The sequence below is a fragment of the Gopherus flavomarginatus genome, chromosome 3 (genome assembly GCF_025201925.1).
Source record: "Gopherus flavomarginatus isolate rGopFla2 chromosome 3, rGopFla2.mat.asm, whole genome shotgun sequence".
Taxonomy (NCBI): Eukaryota; Metazoa; Chordata; order Testudines; family Testudinidae; genus Gopherus; species Gopherus flavomarginatus.
The window spans coordinates 283,414,921-283,433,758 of NC_066619.1; the positions used below are offsets into that span (position 1 = coordinate 283,414,921).

The 18,838-nt window shown below is 42.5% G+C and overlaps 1 protein-coding gene across 3 annotated transcripts in view; it reads left to right on the plus strand.

Annotated features, from left to right (window-relative positions):
• Positions 1-18,838, plus strand: part of EXOC6B (exocyst complex component 6B) — a 435,787-nt gene that overhangs the window by 285,135 nt on the left and 131,814 nt on the right. For 2 of the 3 annotated variants that reach the window (XM_050943361.1, XM_050943363.1), the window contains exon 19: positions 251-280. The exons of the other annotated variant lie outside the window; for it this stretch is intronic. In XM_050943361.1, coding sequence (XP_050799318.1) covers positions 251-280 — 30 coding nt within the window. The remainder of the gene's footprint in view (positions 1-250; positions 281-18,838) is intronic. 3 annotated transcript variants of the gene reach the window in all.

Here is an 18,838-nt window from a genome sequence, read left to right on the forward strand (position 1 = left end):
ATTATATTATAGCTTGATACTGAGATAATAGATACTGAGATAAGAGTGTCAATTTAAATGTGTGTGCAGTTCTTTAATATGCTGTCAAGTTCTTGAAGTGACGGCTTTAGTGAGAGTCTTGTTTAAAGAGTAAATTTTGTTGTAGGAGATGATCACGGTACTCCTGAACTGCTCCCACCTCACTATCATTCACACTGTTACTTTGCTCTCTTATGCATTTGATTTAAACTCCCTGTGTTGTCCTCTGTAGGGGGATGTAGATGTCCATTCTACAATGTCGGTGAGTATGAATGTGTGTTGTTTGCATTCAGTATGTTTTGCTCGCAGTTCAAATATTAGAGGATTATTTGAACCAGAAAAGGTCTGTATTCTGGGAGGGGTGAAGATAACTAGAAAAGCAACCTAAATCTTAGTGTTTCAGAGTAGAAGTTTAACCCTTTCGCTGCTGCAAGAATGTACGCATTTTCCTCCATTTATCAATAGAAAGTGAATAAATAGAGCATGTAGGAGCACAGTGAAGAAACAGGTTTCCTGACCTACAAGGCACTCTCGGTTTGGTAAGTGTAGCATTGACACAGCATCTTTTAGAAAGAATACTCTACAGTGAGCTATCTCATAAACCCAATCTGCCAGGATCCCTTATCTGCTTCAAAGGCCGCAGCAACCCTTCTAGCCGTGGAGGAATGCCTAGGACTTCCTCCAAAGCCCACTAGCACTGCTCAGAGAGCAAGAACCGAGCTTTGTCCTGGGCCAATATCCCCAGTATGACAGGCTGAGGCAGTGCAGTATACTGGCACCAAGTGGCAGGGTTGAAGCAACCTTACGAAAGATGAACACGTCTCAAATTGTTGAACTAATGAAGATCTACATTTAAATGCTGCCTTTTGTTCCAGTACATCGTAAATAATATCATAGACTCATAGACTTTAAAGGTCAGAAGGGACTGTTATAATCGTCTAGTCTGACCTCCTGCACGACGCAGGCCACAGAATCTCAGCCACCCCCTCCTGTATCAACCCCCTAACCTGTGTCTGAGCTATCAAAGTCCTCAAATAGTGGTTTAAAGACTTCAAGGTGCAGAGAATCTTCCAGCAGGTGACCCGTGCCCCACGCTGCAGAGGAAGGCAAAAAAACCCCAGGGCCTCTGCCAGTCTGCCCTGGAGGAAAATTCCTTCCTGACCCCAAATATGACGATCAGCTAAACCCTGAGCATGCTGGCAAGACTCACCAGCCAGACCCCCAGGAAAGAATTCTCTGTAGTAACTCAGATCCTACTCCATCTAACTTCCCATCAGAGGCCATTGGGCATGTTTACCGCTAATAGTCAAAGATGAATTAGTTGCCAAAATTAGGCTATCCCATCATACCATCCCCTCCATAAACTTATCTGTATATATATAAATATATATAGTACTATTGAAGTGCAGTCACCTCTGGGGTACACTTATTGCCTGCTACCCCTTCTCGATAATGGGGAGAGGGGTCATTTAGCCAAAGAAACTGTGGCAAATTCCTATGACGAAAAGTACCATGGGGTCTTTAATCTCCACTTAGCAGACTTGGCCTTTGTTTCTAATATCTTATTTGAAAAACCCTCTCCCACATACACTGTAATCTGCGTGTTTCTCAGTATGTATTTACCTCATACAGCTGACCGGCAGAGTTGACCCTGCTGGGTTTTAAACCTATGGTTCCGCAGAGTGTAGATATTCCCAGCCTGATGCTTTAGACTACTAAACCTTCCCCTCTGGTTATAATTCTGGAATATTTTCTCAGTGAGTAGTGTAGGCTCTTGATGTTACGATCACACTTTTTTGGATTAGGGCAGTTAGCACAAAGAAAGCAAAGCAGACCTCCAGGACCTGCATTCTGGTTCAATGGATGCCTCTAATTGTTGTCATTTATGCTTGTTTTCATGTTCAGTAGAAAAACTAAGACATTTTCATGGATAGATCACAAACAAAATACATTCTAGCTGCCTTGTTTTTTTCTGTTCCAACGTTTGCAAGCCAAGGCAAGTGTTAACAAGTGCACCCCATTACTGTAGACACAAGTCTGCCCTACTCGGGTTCTCTGGTGTAAGATAGTACACATTAAGCTGTAGTTTTTACCCCAACTGTAAGCTTCTGCATTTAACCCATGCTCTTTATTAAAGCTGCCTGTATTGACATTTCATGATGCAGTTGGGTGCACATACCCCCTTTCCTGGAACCTGAGCATAGCTGTGTCTCGAGTGCTTTCAGCCTTCAGACACCTGGGGGTTCTTAAGTCAGCGCGTAGGTTTCAAATCAAGGCCAGCTTCTGAAAAGAAAGTGGTTTGTTAAAGCAGTTTGAGACTAGATTCCATCAAAGCGATGGCTCAATTCCTGATCCCAGTCCCTCATCCTTTGCATCAGCAGGGACTCTGAGTGCGATGACCACTGCATACTCTGCCTCTGCAGGAGAGAGGTGCCTCTGTGATGACAGTACTCTCTCCCTTCCTATGAGATTTAATGAAGCAGTGCTGGTTATTGTCTTGTTTTTGATCCAGCCTGAGGTTATCCTCAGTGCGTGTAAAGGGACAAGAAGTCCAGCTTCTGGCTTTTCAGAACTTCCATTATTCAGAAGCCAGATGTATTTTTTTCTTTAAATGTAATCCAGTGCTTAGACCGCTATGGAGTCAGCTTCCTGTGGAGAGGGGCGCATTAGTGTCATTGAGCTAAATCGGTGAAAAATAAGCTTTGTAAGTCCCCTGCAAAGTGTGAGGAGTGAAGGAATGCCTTCATATGGTGGGGCTTTACTAAACTGTTTTTAGTTGATTTGTTTTTAACCGTCACCAATTTTTTTTTCCCTGTAACCCTCTAATTTTTTGTTCTGTAGGTAGTTTGAACTAATAGATCGAGCAGATCACTAATCCCAGTGTGCATTTTTAAAATTAATTATTTTAAAATAAAATCTGATAGCGCAATGTTGCAGCATTTCAGAAATCCTGAAACCGAGTTTAAAGGTGTCTGTGGACAATAGTCGTCCGAGATAACAAGGTTTCCTCTTGTCCGTCTGGATAGACAGAGAGAAACCATGTTTTAACCTAGGTACCAGCTAGGTTTACGCCATGGTTTCCATAACATGGCTAGAGCATGTTTGTGTGGACAGAAAAGAAGATGAAAATTAGAGGTTCTATGTAACTTGTCTGGGACACAAAGACAAACATGGCTATATTGTAGTGAAGATGAGACAATGCAAAGTTTCTGAAATACCATCCATGCAGTCTTCAATATACTCTTTTCTGTGTGTCTCCCTCCACCGGCTTGATTCTTCTCCTGTTCCAGTCAATGCGAAAACTGTCATTGGGTTGAATGAGTGCAGGACTAAACCTCCCATGAGTTTGGACATACTACCCCTGAAACCCAGCCAGACGTGGGAGATTGAGATTGTGAACTGGAACAGGATCACTTACATGGTTGTGCCCTGCTGGGCTGCTTCACCTGTTTTGCTTTGATGTGCATGTGTTACTTGTACTTTACTGTCCTTATAAAGGGTTTTTGAAATCCAAAACCTTTAGAAGAATGAGTATAAGAAAGGCAGTAATGTTTGGTGTATGTTGTTATCCAGGGACAAGACTGACCTTTGGTTAACCTGGGGAGTGCTGGTTAACTAGAGGCTGGGTAAAAAGAGTTATCTTATAATTACATGGTTTCTTGTGTGCTCTCAGTACTTCGAAAAGTAATTGAAGCCAAAATACCCTGTGCCATAAATCCTTTAAACCAGCATATTCATATTCACCTAGATGTCACTTGTTTAGTTACACTGGCTATGTTTGGCTTTGGGTTCACTTCACAGACTTGGTTTTTAAAAATTACTATGTTATACTTAGTTTTGCAATAGAAAAACCAGGCATATGAAACATCAAAATTAGCAATAGAAAACCCATCTCCAGAGGTAAGGGAGTCAAACATGCTTGTTGTTTCCTGCTCCAGATTTCCAGTGCACAGCTTCCAAAAGCCTTAATGGGAGTTGAAGTGTTTTCCCTTTAGGCTCAAATTTAAGTGAAACAATAGACTTTGCAATTATACGCTTTTTCTCTTATTTCATGCACTGGCCACATTAAATCTCATAAGACTGCCCTTGTGCATGTGAAAAGGAATGCTGATTAACACCACATCTGCTTCAAAAGCCCTAGCTATCTTGCTACATGTAACCACAGGAGCAGCCCAATCTGCTTTAGAGGAAGGAGCACAATCTTCAAATGTAATAGATTTCTGTTTGGTGTCTCTGGAATCCCTTTTCACAGTATTGTCACAGAAATTGCACTAAGAGTTATTAGTTTGTGCTATTTTAATGTCTTCTTTTCAACAACAATCTGAGTGATCAAATACTTTAATAGTCAGCACTATAGAAATGACTGTGATTGATTATTATTTATGGAGCACTGTAAGTGTGCATAGCTTTTTTTAAAAAGTCTATTCTTAAGAGACATTACAGTCCAGATCAGACATAATAGAGGGCAAGCAAGGTGCTTTTGTGGTTTTAGCTTGATTCTCAAACTCAGAAGGACCTTTGTCATTTTATTTTGCGAGTGATAATAAATGGAGTGAATCAAGCTAAATTCCAAGTCAAATACCACACTTACCAGTGTAACTTTTACATGTTTTAAACTGTGTTTGAATTGACATACTTGTTTCTTATAAAAATGTAACATGAGTCTAAATGTTATGTGCCGGTTGTATTGTTCACTGATCCTTTACACCAGTTCTCCTAACCCTGCTCAGAAGGAAATTCTGTCAAGTGGGAGTTGATGGCTCACAGGATTGGAAATGGGATACTGGGCTTGTTTGCTTCTAAGTCACTAGTTTGAGTCTGGCCTCCGTCAGTGAGGTAAGTCAGGTCTCAGTCCCATTCCTAATAGACACGTGCTCATCACAAAACCATGTTGCCCACTTTCTAACAATCGCAGCAAATAGTCAGAAGTCTAAATACACATGGAGACTGAACTAGTCACATTAGCAGGGGTAATGTATGGAGAGGCTTGTGCCACTTCACGTAAAGTAGCTGCTGTGTGGGTGGACACAGAACGTCATTATTGAGTACTGTCAGTCTTTCACATAATACTTAGTTTAAGATCATTTCGTAAAGTTGTTGCAGTTTTTTTTATAATATATTCCTGCTGGTTTGTCAGGGCAAACTGTCTGCCAGTTAAGGTAATAAAGGTTACTTTTTTAAAAATAAACATGATTTGAGCTCTCTGAGTATACATTAAGGAAAAAAATCCACTTCATCAATTTTATTTCCAATATGGCAGCTGCTTCGTATTTAATGGAAAATCTGCCTTTTTCGAATGGAAAGAATACTGCTCCCAAAGCAAATACAGAACAAAATAAAAGTCACAAAAGAGCATCATGAAAATAAGTCATCTATTTTTCTGGTTCTAGTTTTGGAATGGTGCTCACTGGTGATGATTGGGCAGTGGGGGTGTTTCTATCTAAATGCAAATGTCAACATCTAGGAACAAAGAATTTAGGTCATATTTACAGAATGGGGGACTGTCTCCTTGGAAGCAGTGACTCGGAAAAAGATTTGGGGGCCGTGCTGGATAATCAGCTGAACAAGTGCTCCCAGTGCAATGCTGTGGCCAGAAGGGCAAATGCAGTCCTTGAATGTATAAACAGGGGAATCTCAAGTAGGAGTAGAGAGATTATTTTACCTCTGTATTCGGCATTGATGTGACCACTGCTGGAATCCTGTGTCCAGTTCTGGTTTCCACAGTTAAAGAAGGATTGGATAAATTGGAAAGGGTTCAGAGAAGAACCACGGGAATGATTAAAGGATTAGAAAACTTTCCTGATAAAGGTAAACTCAGGAGCTCAATCTGTTTAGTTTAACAAAGAGAAGGTAAAGGGAAGATTTGATTAGAGTTCATAAGTACCTACATGGGGAACAAAAAATTGATAATAGAGGACTCTTCTATCTAGTTGAAAAAGGTATAACATGATCCAATGATTGGACAATAGAGCAAAACAAATTCAGTCTGGAAATAAGGTGTACATTTTTCACAGTGAGAGTAATTAACCATTGGAACAGTTTACCACGGGTCATGGTAGATTTTCCATCGCTGACAATGTTTAAATCAAGATTGGATGTTTTTCTGAAAGATCTGCTCTAGGAATTAATTTGCCTAAATTCTCTGGCCTTTATGATACATGAGTTGGATTAGATCACAATGGTCCCTTCTGGCCTTGGAATGTATGTATGGGTCTGATTTGTTTCAAACCATTTGGAAAGTCTCACCCAGTTAGAAAACAAAAGGGAGTCTAGTTGAACAGTGGAAGACTTCACTCTCCTAAATATTTTCCATAGTGTAAATGGGATTGAGAAGAATTGTAGATGGCCTCAGACTTTCCATATGTAAACAGACTCATTAAATGCAGTCTTTTTTATTTGAAATGCTTTTCAGTCATAGGTGACTGGAGACCCCAACAGTTGGACCTTCGTGTTTCTCCAGTATTTCCCTTGCACCTTCATCCAAAAATCTCAAAGCACTTGACAGACATGAACGAATTTAGTCTCTCAGCTCCTTAGTGGAGCAGGGTAAGTGTCCCTTCTATAATATCAGTGAGCAAAATGATGCACATAGAGGCTATGTAGTGAGTCTGTGGTGGAGCCAGGAATAGAATTCCTGTCTGCTGAGTCTGAGACAGGAGCCTTATCCACAAAACCTTCCTTCCTTAAGTTTTGTTTGTGTGAGAATTTAGTGCTGTGGAAAAGTGTCATTGACAGCTCATGAGATAGAAATCCCTTATTTCTACACAGTCCAGTTGACAGCATGGAGAATAGGCAATGCGAGTTTCCTTCATGCTGCCATGGCAGCGTGTGTCAACCCTGTTCTGGAGGCGCCACTTGAGAAGGTGAGAAGGGAGTTCCGTTGCCATAGCTTGCTGAGTCCTTAGCATCTCTGCTGAGACTTGCATCGGGAGTGTCAGTCAGTGCCAGTTGTGATGTAAATGCTTCCAGGTCCCATGGCTTATAGTCAGGAGAACAACACTTACCTGAGAAAATGGGCTCCGTATCTTAAATTTTAAATCCATCCTCATCTACTGAAACAATGAAACTAAAGTCCCTAGTTTTATAGTTCCCAAGATATAGTCAAAAGAACGAGGAGTACTTGTGGTGCCTTAGAGACTAACACATTTATTTGGGCGTAAGCTTTCGTGGGCTAAAACCCACTTCATCGGATGCATACAGTGGAAAATACAGTAGGAAGATATACACACATTAGGTGCACAATTTACATGCCTGATGTTTGTTTTAAAAAATCATCCCTCTAATTTTTTTTAGATGGAATTAGAGACCATAGTCAAGTAGTTTTTACTTTTATAGGTGTTTGTTTGCCTGTAGGTCACTGGTTTTTACTGAGCCTAAGTTGATAATGATTGAAAGTTATTTCTGCTAAAGAAATTTTTTAGTTTAAGCCCGCATCATACTGGGTAGGTCTCCAGATAGGTTGCCCCCAGTTCTAATGGGGGTGGGAAGGAATTGCATATGTTTGGAGGTATCTTTTCAGACCTGAGATTACATCTGAGATGTATTGCCCAGTTAGTGGGAGAAAGTTTACACTGGAATTGATAGATAAATAGAAAGCTTAATTCTCTACTTTTGTCTGTTTGGGATAGTGTGTGGGGGAAAAATGCATTTCAAAGAATGAGTCCTAAGTTTTGATACATTAGGATCTTAACACTTGTGATACTCTTCAATACACAGATGGCAAAAGTGAAGCAAACCAATTAAGGAGCTTGCCTGTTATGTGTAGCAAAACCTAGAATAGAACCAAGAGCTCCAAGCCTTGTGCTCTAACCCTTAGTCATTGCTTCATGCTTAGAATGGTCCCTTCTGACCTTAGCATCTATGAATCTATATCCAGTAGTAAACAAAAGCACCAGGGGAAGGTGTGCATAGAGGGGGTGAGGAAATCAGTATTTGCTAAGAGGAAAAATGTCATATCATTCTTGTAGCTTTTTTCTCTACCATTTCCAATTTGTCAACGAAGTCCTTTCCATGTCTCCCGTCTTGCAAATGTGATCCCTGTTTTCTGTTCCTAGATGTATGATCATGCATTTGACTGTATTAACACACATGTGGCTCACATGAGCCCATCTTGCCAAGTGATCCAGATCAGTCTGTACAACAACACCACTAATCTTTGTATCACGTGCAAATTTTACTAGTAATGATTTCAGTTTTTCTTCTGAATCATTGATAAAGATATTGAAAATAGCATTTGGCAAAGAACTGATCACACTAACATTTCTCTGGAAACATCCTCACTGGCTAATGATGCCATATTTACAATTACTCATTAAGATCTAATGATTAGCCACTTTTAAATATATATAATATAGTCTACATTGATTTTATGTAGTGCTGATTTTTTTATCAGAATATCCTGCAGGATTAAGGCATATGCCTTATAGAAGTCAAAAGATGATATATCACACAGTTACCTTTTAGCAACAAAATTTATAATCTCACTAAAAATATCAGGTTCATGAACTCTTCTTCACAAAACCACATTGATTGGCATTAATTATGCCAATTAATTCTTTGCTGCTTACTTCCCATATTGACTTTTCCATGATTTTGCCTGGGGTCAGCATCAGGCTCCCAGTCCAGGTCATCCCTTTTAACCTTTTTAAATATTGGCACAACATTAGTTTTTTTCCTTTCCTCTGAAACTTTCCTCGTGTTCCAAGATTTATTTAAAATTCTCATTAATGGTTCAGGAAGCTCCTTAGCCAATTCTCTTAATATTATTGGGTGCAAGTCATCTGGTCCTGCAGGTTTAGATATATTTAGTTTTAATAGTTGTCTTCTGCTATGCTCCCTAATCAGTGCATCCCTCTGCTGTGCCATGATGTGACCAGTTCGTTCAGCACCAAGATGAGTAAACTCACAGTCACAGACCTATCTTCCAGACTGTGAGAGGTGAGTTCTGGGAGCCTAACCCTGGATATTGGAGGCAGAGGCGACTTGAAGAAGGTATCTTGATCTTTGTTCTCTCACCGTTCCTGCAATCTTCAGTGATTCAAGAATAACTGAGTGATTTTAAAAAAAATAATTTTCAAGCTGCTATCAGAGTAGAGGAATATTGAGATGGAGCAGAGAGGGACAGGAAGCCCTTCTTCAGAGAAGACTAACGTGAAGATTGTAACCACTTTTCTTTGTTCTAACCTGTTCCCCTAATCTGAGCTTTTGGGGCTGAACCTCTCTTCCTGCAAACACAGCTCTCATTTGTCCATTGGACTCAGGGGCTTGACCATTCCCCTCTGGGGCTTGCACCAGGTTCTCTGCCTCCAGTGGCATAAAGAGAGCAGAGATTGAGCACACCTGCCGTAACATACCAATTGCTAATTGTCCAGGAAGCCGTTTTCAGTGTTGTCATTATTTACACATTACTTAAAATTTTAAAGCTGGTTTTGAGGTAGCAAGGAGCAAAATTTCCCCATCACCCCTTTTGCAACTCTACTGTCCTTTAGCGGGTAAAAGTGTGTGAGGCTTTATTTCCAGAACAGGAGCACCATTCCATCTCTCCATTGCCTCCTTGCTTCCTCACCATGGCACAGTAGAGTGAAGAAAGCAAGTCATGGTCAAGAAGTGAATCTTCCTCCGTCTGCAAGGAGACCTTTTCTCAGGAACTCATAAAGGATGCTCTGCCTGCAAACCCCCCCTCCTCAGGGGAAGAGACTGAGAGCATGCACAGCTTTTTTGTTGTTGTTGTTCTTTGCTTCTTCTCAGACTAGCTAAAATTCCTCTGGAGGTACCTCCACCAGGACAATGGATCTTACAATGTGCTGTTATAGAACTTGTTCAATTAAACTTGCAACATGGTGGAATGTCCCAGAATAGGTTTCATTTGACAGAACATGGAAAATTTGAAACTGTCATTAGGAGCTCGAGAACTTAGTCATGAGACCTGCTAGGCCCTTCCAGAGCCATCTTTAAAGATCAGAGGAGTTAGCTTTTGTCTTCCGCCCCATCAGAATTAGACACACATACTCATCCCTTTAACAGATCGCATTGGAATGAATTCAGCTGCTTTAGCAGCCTTTCTGCTGCTGTCTGTCACACTGGCAAATACCACTGCTGCAGAGCATTCCACAGGTGCATTTCACTCTGATTCTTGGAACCCCAGCATTTGCACAATTTGATGTGACTTTGCAGTCAGTGGCTGCCACCTTCAAATTTGTATCTGACTGTCTAGTCCAGAGACGTAAATGCACCAGCCTCTCTCTTTTGGTCCTCCCCCTTCTTATTAACTGCCTTTTATTTCACCATGTGATCACTCACTCTTAAAGCAAAAAAATGGAAATTTAACACAAAATATTCCGTCAATGTTACGTTAGGATAGTGATACTCAGACCTCCTTGGTTCAGGAGCCAAAGTAGTGATCAACATTACCCAGAAGAGCCACAGTAGTGTGAATGACAGGGGCAATATTTAGTGGTTTTTTTAAATTCTCACAGCAAATGAATTAATAGCGTAGTGCATGTCGATAACTGAATTGGTTAATAACATAGTAAAAGCATCCTGATTTGTTAATAACTTAGATGGTTAATAGTTAAATCACACAGTGTTATAATATCACATGCTGCAAAGAGCCATAGGAGATCTATTAAAGAGCCACTTGTGTCTCGAGAACCGCAGTCTGAGTATCACTGTGTTAAGATCTAGAATTTAGCTGTGCAAAAATCAGGAAATTCATTATTAAAATTCCCAGAGCACTTTATACAGATACACACATACAACACGGGAAATAACTGACTAGGCAGCAGTGGTGCCGAAGAGGATCTCAGAGTTATAGTGAATCACAAATTGAATATGCGCTAGCAGTCTGATGCTGTTGCAGAAAGCGGCAAATGTTAATACATCCCAGAATGACTGGAGTGTCGTATGTAACACCTGGGAAATAATTGTCCTGCACAACTCAGCACTTCTGAGGTCTCAGTCGGAGTACTGTATTGTGTTCTGGGCATGACACTTTAAGAAAGAAGGGAACAACTTGGAGAGAATGTAGAGGAGAGCAACAAAACTGGTAAGAGGTTGGGAAAAGGTGACCTGTGGGGAAAGGTTAAAAGAACTGGACATGTTTAGTCTAGAGAAAAAAAGGTGAGGGTAAGGGGGGGGGGACTTAAATCTTCAAATATGTAAAAGGTGCTATAAGAAGGTTGGTGATCAGTTGTTCTCCATGTCCACCCAAGGTAGGATGAGATACAATGGGCTTAGTTGGCAGCAAGGAAGATTTCGGTTTGATATTATGAAAAACTTTCTAACTATAAGGATAATTAAGCACTGTCATTAAAGGTTTCCAAGAACATGTTATACAAACCCCTGTCAGGAATGGTCTAGATATACTTGGTCCTATGCTCATAAAATTCATGAATAATAAAAGTGATTGTTGTGGCAGGGGAAGAAACAGATTACAGAGTCAGGTAAGAAGCAGCTCTTTCCTGCTAGCAAACAGGAAGCACTGCATCAACCATGAACAGCTCAGGATATTTCCCAGTGAGTTTCCTGTGCTGCTCAGAACACAATATTGCTTGTGATGTAGCCATGGTGGCTGGATGGGGGCAGAGTGATGTGTACATTGGGAAAGAGTTTTGTTTGCATTTCAGATTGAAAACAAACCCCACGTGTTTTGAACACTTACTTTAGGCAGTGCTGCTCTCTGCCAGGCAGGGACTGGTGCTGTGGTAGACTCTGTTATACTAGACAGACAAGGCTCGGTGTTGCATTCGTGCCCTGCAGCCAGCCTGCTGTAGACTCTCAGCTGCATCCCAGGTGCAGTCACGCAGCACTCACCTATGTGCACATTCAGGCCGCTTATCCTGGCATCCACCCTCCTTCTGCTGTCTGGTACAACAAACACTCCCTTGCCTCTTTAAAGAAGTAAGGGCACTCTAATGTATAGACATATATAACCAAACCCCACTTTAATCGTGTCCCACCCCTAACATTTTGTTACAAATTAATGAAATTCAGGTGTTGGGCAGTGACTGAACTGGCAAGTCTGAGGTCACTTCAAGTCCTTGTCTCTGTCTTCATTGTTGCACGTTTGCTTACTGGGCTGCCTTTCAGTTCTGAGAAATCTTCCAAGTCTTTACTCTGAAAATAAACAAGCATTTTATACAAGCCCTTTTCTTGGCTAAATTACTAGCCAGTCAGGAACACTTAGTTTTGAACCTCTGTGATTGTAGAAGTCTTAACACAACCTATGGAACTCTCTTCCATAGCATTTCAAATCCATGGCGTGTTGCCTTTAGGTTATATGATTGACATAGAGGTTTTTATGCTTGTTAACAGAGTTAGGTGTGCATCTGAGGAACCCCTTCCCTTCCCCTGCAGTGATGTAGGTAGTGGCAGCATGCTCCTTGATTGCATGTTAAGATTAATGGGTATTTATTTTAACAGCCATTCAGTTTCAGTAGCTTTTAATGAGTCCTTTGATAGCAAATTCCTTAATTAACAAGGCAGCCTTTCAGCTTTCCCTGTCTCTAATTGTTAACATATTTGCTATTTTCAAACAACTATGCTACCGTGAATAATGCCAACGTTCTGCAGTTACCGTGCTGACCTTCCCTATGGTGGTTATTCTGCCCCTTGGGTTCTTAAGGGTTTAATCTACCTCCTAAGGATGAAATACAAATGAAATTAGATGATTTCATGCCTGATTTCCTGAAACATGATTGACTCAGCAGGGATTTGGGGGCTATGTAGGAGGTAGCCTGTGAACTACACTCTTGAAGGTTTGCTTGGTCTCACGTTAACCCCATTGGAAGCCTCTGTGGTGCGCAGCTGCTGGAGTAATTCTGTTCTTGCACCTGATCCACGGGCAGACTTCCAGTTGGCCATACTGGATGTGACATCCATGGATAGGAGGGAGATCTGTAAAGGGCAAGAATTTCCCCTTGCAAAGGTGTCATGTAGATCTAGACCACAGAGGTGAAACAATGGTTATGAAACGTACATTGAAATAGATTGCACTGAAGGACATGAACTGAGCAATTCATTGTAAAATAAGAGTAAAACTCCAGAATTACTGGAGTTTAAAACCCCAAACCCATGAACCCCGTTCCACTGATGTATTTGGGAGGAGGACCAGCGCTTTATTTAGAGTACTAACCACTTAGTAATTGAGTAATACCGAGCACTGAAATCAAAAGGGGCAAGCCGGCAGACATTCAGACGTCTCAAGGATTGTATTTTGTAAACTTTAGCCTATGGCTCTGGTTCCCTGCCCCAAATTCAATTAATTTTTTATGAAGTTTGTAAAGGTTTGAATAAACAATTGATACAACAGAGGGTTTCCTGGAAGACTTTATTAATATATTAGTCCCCTCAGCTTTCTGTCAAGTCATTGAATAACTTATTGGTAACTTTGATCTAGACAAAGTTTTTCTGTATCCTTCAGTCAAAGAGCTCATGTCCTTGGTTATACTTAATCTCCCCTGCCTTCATGCCCCCCTCGTCACTTAAAAAAAAATTGTTCTTGGCCTGGAAGTGTTGGCGAGCTTGGAAGGGCTCCGTTGTGAAATCATTTCCTATATGCCAACACTGAGGCTGATTGGACAGTTGCCCTGGAGAGGATAATGGGGATCAGAGCCTGCTGTTGTTTAAACCCATGCAACTGCCCAGCCGCCAGGGAAGTTGCCTGTGAGATCACCTACTGGGGTGCCTACATGCTAAAGTTAAGCTTTGGTCTGCCCTGCCCTTCTGGATATGGAGGCATATTGTGGCTTCCTCTGAAATCTAGCAGCACCACTGGTGAGTTAGCTAGAGACAGAGATGTAGTTTGTAGCTATTCTGCCTGACCAGAGGCATCCCATTTGAAATGTCCTATACTCTTCCAAAGCACTTACACCAGTGCCCAGACGCTGTCATCGTTAATGCAGCATGTGCAGTTACTGAAGGCTAGCGGAGTGCTCATTGGAGGACTGGTGAAGAGCATGGCAGTCAACGTGACGGTTTCCCCTCTAGAAATTGAAACATGCCATCGAGCATATGGCATATGCCTGCTGATCCTTGCCTGGCTGGGAGCCTTGAGAGAGGAAGAAGGGAGTCTTTGCTCCCACTGGGCTAAATATACGACTTGTGCATCACTCTGAGCCCCTAGAAAATCTGTGAAAGGAACTACTTGCATTAAGTGGTGTCACAGAGGCAGAAAAACAGCATCAGAAGTTTCTAGGGTAAAGACACATTTAGTGCAGCTAATGCCCAACAACGTTAAACTGAATGCATTCCAAACACAAGCATGAGCATCCTGTATCATTTACTTTGGTCATATATGTGGCTAAGAGAAATTTTTAGATTTATAATCAGATTTTAAAAAACTCAAGTATTTTGGAAGGGATATTAACCTCCATACTTCAGGGCATAATTCATCAGTGTCTAATTAAGTTGAGGTTAGGAAAAAAACTTTTCATTGTGGTCAGGTTATCCCGTAACTGCAAGGTTTTCTTGCACCTTCCTCTGATGCTGATACTGGCCACTGTCAGAGACAGGATACTGGAGAAAACTGGGTGCTGCTCTGATCCAGTGTGATCATTCCTACATCCCTATAGCTCAATAGTTGTGTCCTCCCCAGGGTAAAGGGGAGGAGGAGGAGAGATGAAATCTTTTGTCCAACAGCCACTGAAGCTCAGGTTGTTTATAACTGGGCTAATTGATTTTTTTATTTAGAAAATATTTATAGTTACATTTTTACAAAGCCAGAAAATGTTGGATCTAAATTACCTGACTTTGTATATGTTTTAAAATCCTTTTAATACTGTGAGCTCTCTTTTACATGGGGAATTTAATCTTATTTCAATGATAAATCTTTAGATGTCAGGGCTGTGGAAACCAAAGGCCTTATTCTCGGCTAGGGAGGTTGCATCCCCTGCATGAAAAATGAGTGGCCAGGGAGCATTTGCTGGAAGTGGCTATTGTATTTATTTCTTCTTCAGATTTCAGTTAGCGTCTGTGAAATGAAATGGTGCTAGAAAATCTCTTGGGGCAGCAAAAAATCTTTATTTGAAGGTTCATTGATGAAACTGTTGTGCTATCAAGCTGTAGTAATAAAATTATCTTTCCCTCCTTAATTCCTTGCACTCTGCTTATTGACTAGATACCTGAGCACAAGATTTTGCTCTTTTGCCTCAGAGCATCATGTCACCCGTTCTTCATTATGTAAGCCCTGCTGGCCAAAAGAACATGTACAACATGGTAGGCATGTTGGTAGCAATTGTCCTAAATACCTATAAGCCATTCATGCTCCTTCCCAGTTCAGTGCACTTATATGGTTTTTAAACTCATATGGGGTGAGTATTCCGAGCCAATACCATTCAAAAGACAGCCAAGAATTCTCTAAAGGGGATTTCTGGGTTTCCTTACACTTCTATAGTATTCACTAGTTTTATTCCCTTGATTTTGTCCGTAGTGTGTCCAGTTGCTGGAATTGGAATTTACATTACTAGGATTTCACATCAGGGTAGTACTCTTGTGAAAAGTGTGGTAGGCTCTTCGTCCAGGAGTGGCCAAGATTTTTTATTTTACACCCTAAGTGAAAAATAAAAGCACCGTAAGTGTCCCTTAATGCCAGCTTCTGTTAGCCACACAAGTTTAGAGTCCTTTCCTCCCCCTCTGGGTGCAGTGACCCTCGATGGTTAATGGGACCTTTTCCCAGTCGAAGAGCCTTTATGCAGTAAATATCCTTAATGTATGTTTATTATCAATTCATCAACAGAATACACACTCCAAGCATCTAATGCTCGCCACTCCCAATAAAGCAGGTGGACATCTCCCGATGGCCAGTCAAGATTGGATTTTGCCTGGGGCTGCGGCTGCTGGATGGTATGGTCATGCAGGGTATAAGCATTCTAGCAGCTTTTGGTCATGAACTGTCTCCTGGCATTAGGTTCCAACAAGCTTCTCTTTTGATCCTCATTATATAGTTTAAATGAGTCCTTCATCCAGTGTTTCTCAAATTCAGCCACCAGGGGCTTTTCATGTGGCCACAGCCTCCTGGGTAGTGATTGAGGGGAGGGGCAGAGCAGCGGCCCCTCCCCCAGGGCTGTCAGCTTGGGTATGTCCCCTTCTGGAGCCACAAACACTGTAGAAGCAGGCAACCAGCGTGAGTTCCCCATCTTCGCAGGGGCAGTGCTGAAGCCCTGGCATAGTGGGTGGCAGGCGCTGGCCGGACGGCAGCAATCTCCAGCCCTCAGCCACAGGCCTTCGGGTTCTGGCCCCAGGGATCCAGTCCCGGACTCATCCCCCGTGCATGTCACCCCTGGTCCCTGCTGCCTCCTCCAATCCCCAGCCATGCAGCAGGACCCCAGCTCCAGCTCTAGGCTCACCCCTGCCCCCCATCACCCCGAGCCCCGCTGCCGCCTCCAGCCCCCACATCACCCCTGGTCTCCCTGCCTCCCTATCCAGGGCTTAATTTGTCTCCCAGCTTGCTGGGGCTGAGTAAGTCTGTTGTGAAAAGCGATATTAATAAATATCACTTTTCACAGTAGCAGACTTACTAGCTAACAAGTCTTTAAAAAAAATCAACCAAAAAAGCAAAACATGCAAAGTACCTTCTTTGTGTTTCTGTTCTGTTTTGGTCCAGTAAATAGAGACAACTGTACATTATTTTTATTACTGAGTCTGCAAAAAAACCCTACATAAATAAATTTCAATGATTTGGACATGTATATGTGCATATTTATTTGTTTTTCCTAAAGTTAATTAAGTATTTTAGGAAAAATGTCAGAGTGGCCACCAGCAAGAGTTAATAGCCACACTCTGAGGCCACCAAAAAATGTTGTGAAAACCCCTATACTTAAAACTGTGCAATAAATCTAACCAATCATAACCCCTAATGGACTAAAAATTTCTCTAGCAATAGCAAAACCTCATAGTTTCTACTTATCAGCAAAAGCAACTTTTAACAAGAAACTCAGGGTACATCTACACTACGGGATAATTCCGATTTTACATAAACCGGTTTTATAAAACAGATTGTATAAAGTCGAGTGCACGTGGCCACACTAAGCACATTAATTCGGCAGTGTGCGTCCATGGTCTGAGGCTAGCATCGATTTCCGGAGCGTTGCACTGTGGGTAGCTATTCCGTAGCTATCCCATAGTTCCCGCAATCTCCCCTGCCCCTTAGAATTCTGGGTTGAGAGCCCAGTGGCTGATGGGGCAAAAATCATTGTCGTGGGTGGTTCTGGGTAAATGTCGTCAGTCATTCCTTCCTCCGGGAAAGCAACGGCAGACAATCATTTCGCCCCCTTTTTCCCTGGATTGTCCTGGCAGACACCATAGCTCAGCAACCATGGAGCCCGTACAGCTTTTTTTTTTTTTTTTTTTTACAGTCACCGTATGTGTACTGGATGCCGCAGACAGAGGCGATACTCCAGCGCTACACAGCAGCATTCGTTTGCTTTTGCATGATAGCAGAGATGGTTACCAGTCGTTCTGTACCGTCTGCTGCCAGGGTAATTTGGCAATGAGATGACGGTTATCTGTCCTTCTGTGCTGTCTGCTGCTATCATGGGTGCCCCTGGCTGAGGTCGGCCGGGGGCGCAAAAGCAAAACTCGGAATGACTCCCTGAGTCAATCCCTCCTTATGGTTTCTAAAAAGAGTCAGTCCTGCCTAGAATTTGGGGCAAGTGTACTAGAGTGGCAGTGTATCAGAGAGTACAGCTGCTCCGTGTCAGATCCCGCAGAAATGATGAGCTACATGCCATTCACGGGAGGTGCCCCTGCAACAACCCCACCCGTTGCTTCTCTCCTCCCCCAACCTTCCTGGGCTACCGTGGCGGTGTCCCCCCCATTTGTGTCATGACGTTATAAAGAATGCAGGAATAAGAAACAGTGACTTGTTAGTGAGATAAAATGAGGGGGAGGCAGCCTCCCCGTTCTATGACAGTCCAGGCAGGACATTAAGTGGTGCGGGGGAGAGGAGCCCAGCATCCCGCTGCTATGATAATCCAGGCAGTACAGAATCTTTTCTTTACACCAGAAAGGGAGGGGGCTGATGGAGCTCAGCCCCCCGTGGCTATGATGAAGACAGTTACCAGCCGTTCTGTACCATCTACTGGGAATGACCAGGAATCATTCTTATTTTTACCCAGGCGCCCCTGAGGCCAGCCAAGGGTATTCAGCAGTTATCAAGCATGCACCATCTGCCACCAGGAAGGGGAGAGGAGCAGATACTGCTCTTCACTGCTGCAGCATCGTATCTACCAGCAGCATTCAGTAGACATAGGGCGACAATGAAAATTCAAGAAACGATTTCTTTCCCTTTTCTTTCACTTGGGGAGGGTGGGAAGTAAATTGACGAGCTATTCCCTGAGCCACGCCGGACAATGTGTTTAACCCTACAGGCATTGGGAGCTCAGCCAAGAATGCAAATACTTTTTGGAGACTGCTGGGGACTGTGGGATAGCTGGAGTCCTCAGTACCACCTCCCTCCCTCCATGAGCGTCCGTTTGAGTCTCTGGCTTCCCGTTACGCTTGTCACGCAGCACTGTGTAGCCTGTAGATTTTTTTTTCAAACGCTTTGGCATTTCGTCTTCTGTAACGGAGCTCTGATAGAACAGATTTGTTTCCCCATACAGCGATCAGATTCAGTGTCTCCAGTACGGTCCATGCTGGAGCTCTTTTTGGATTTGGGACTGCATTGCCACCCGTGCTGATCAGAGCTCCACGCTGGGCAAACGGGAAGTGAAAATCAAAATTTCGCGGGGCTTTTCCTGTTTACCTGGCCACTGCATCCGAGCTGAGATTGCTGTCCAGAGTGGTCACAGTGGTGCACTGTGGGATACCGCCCGGAGGCCAA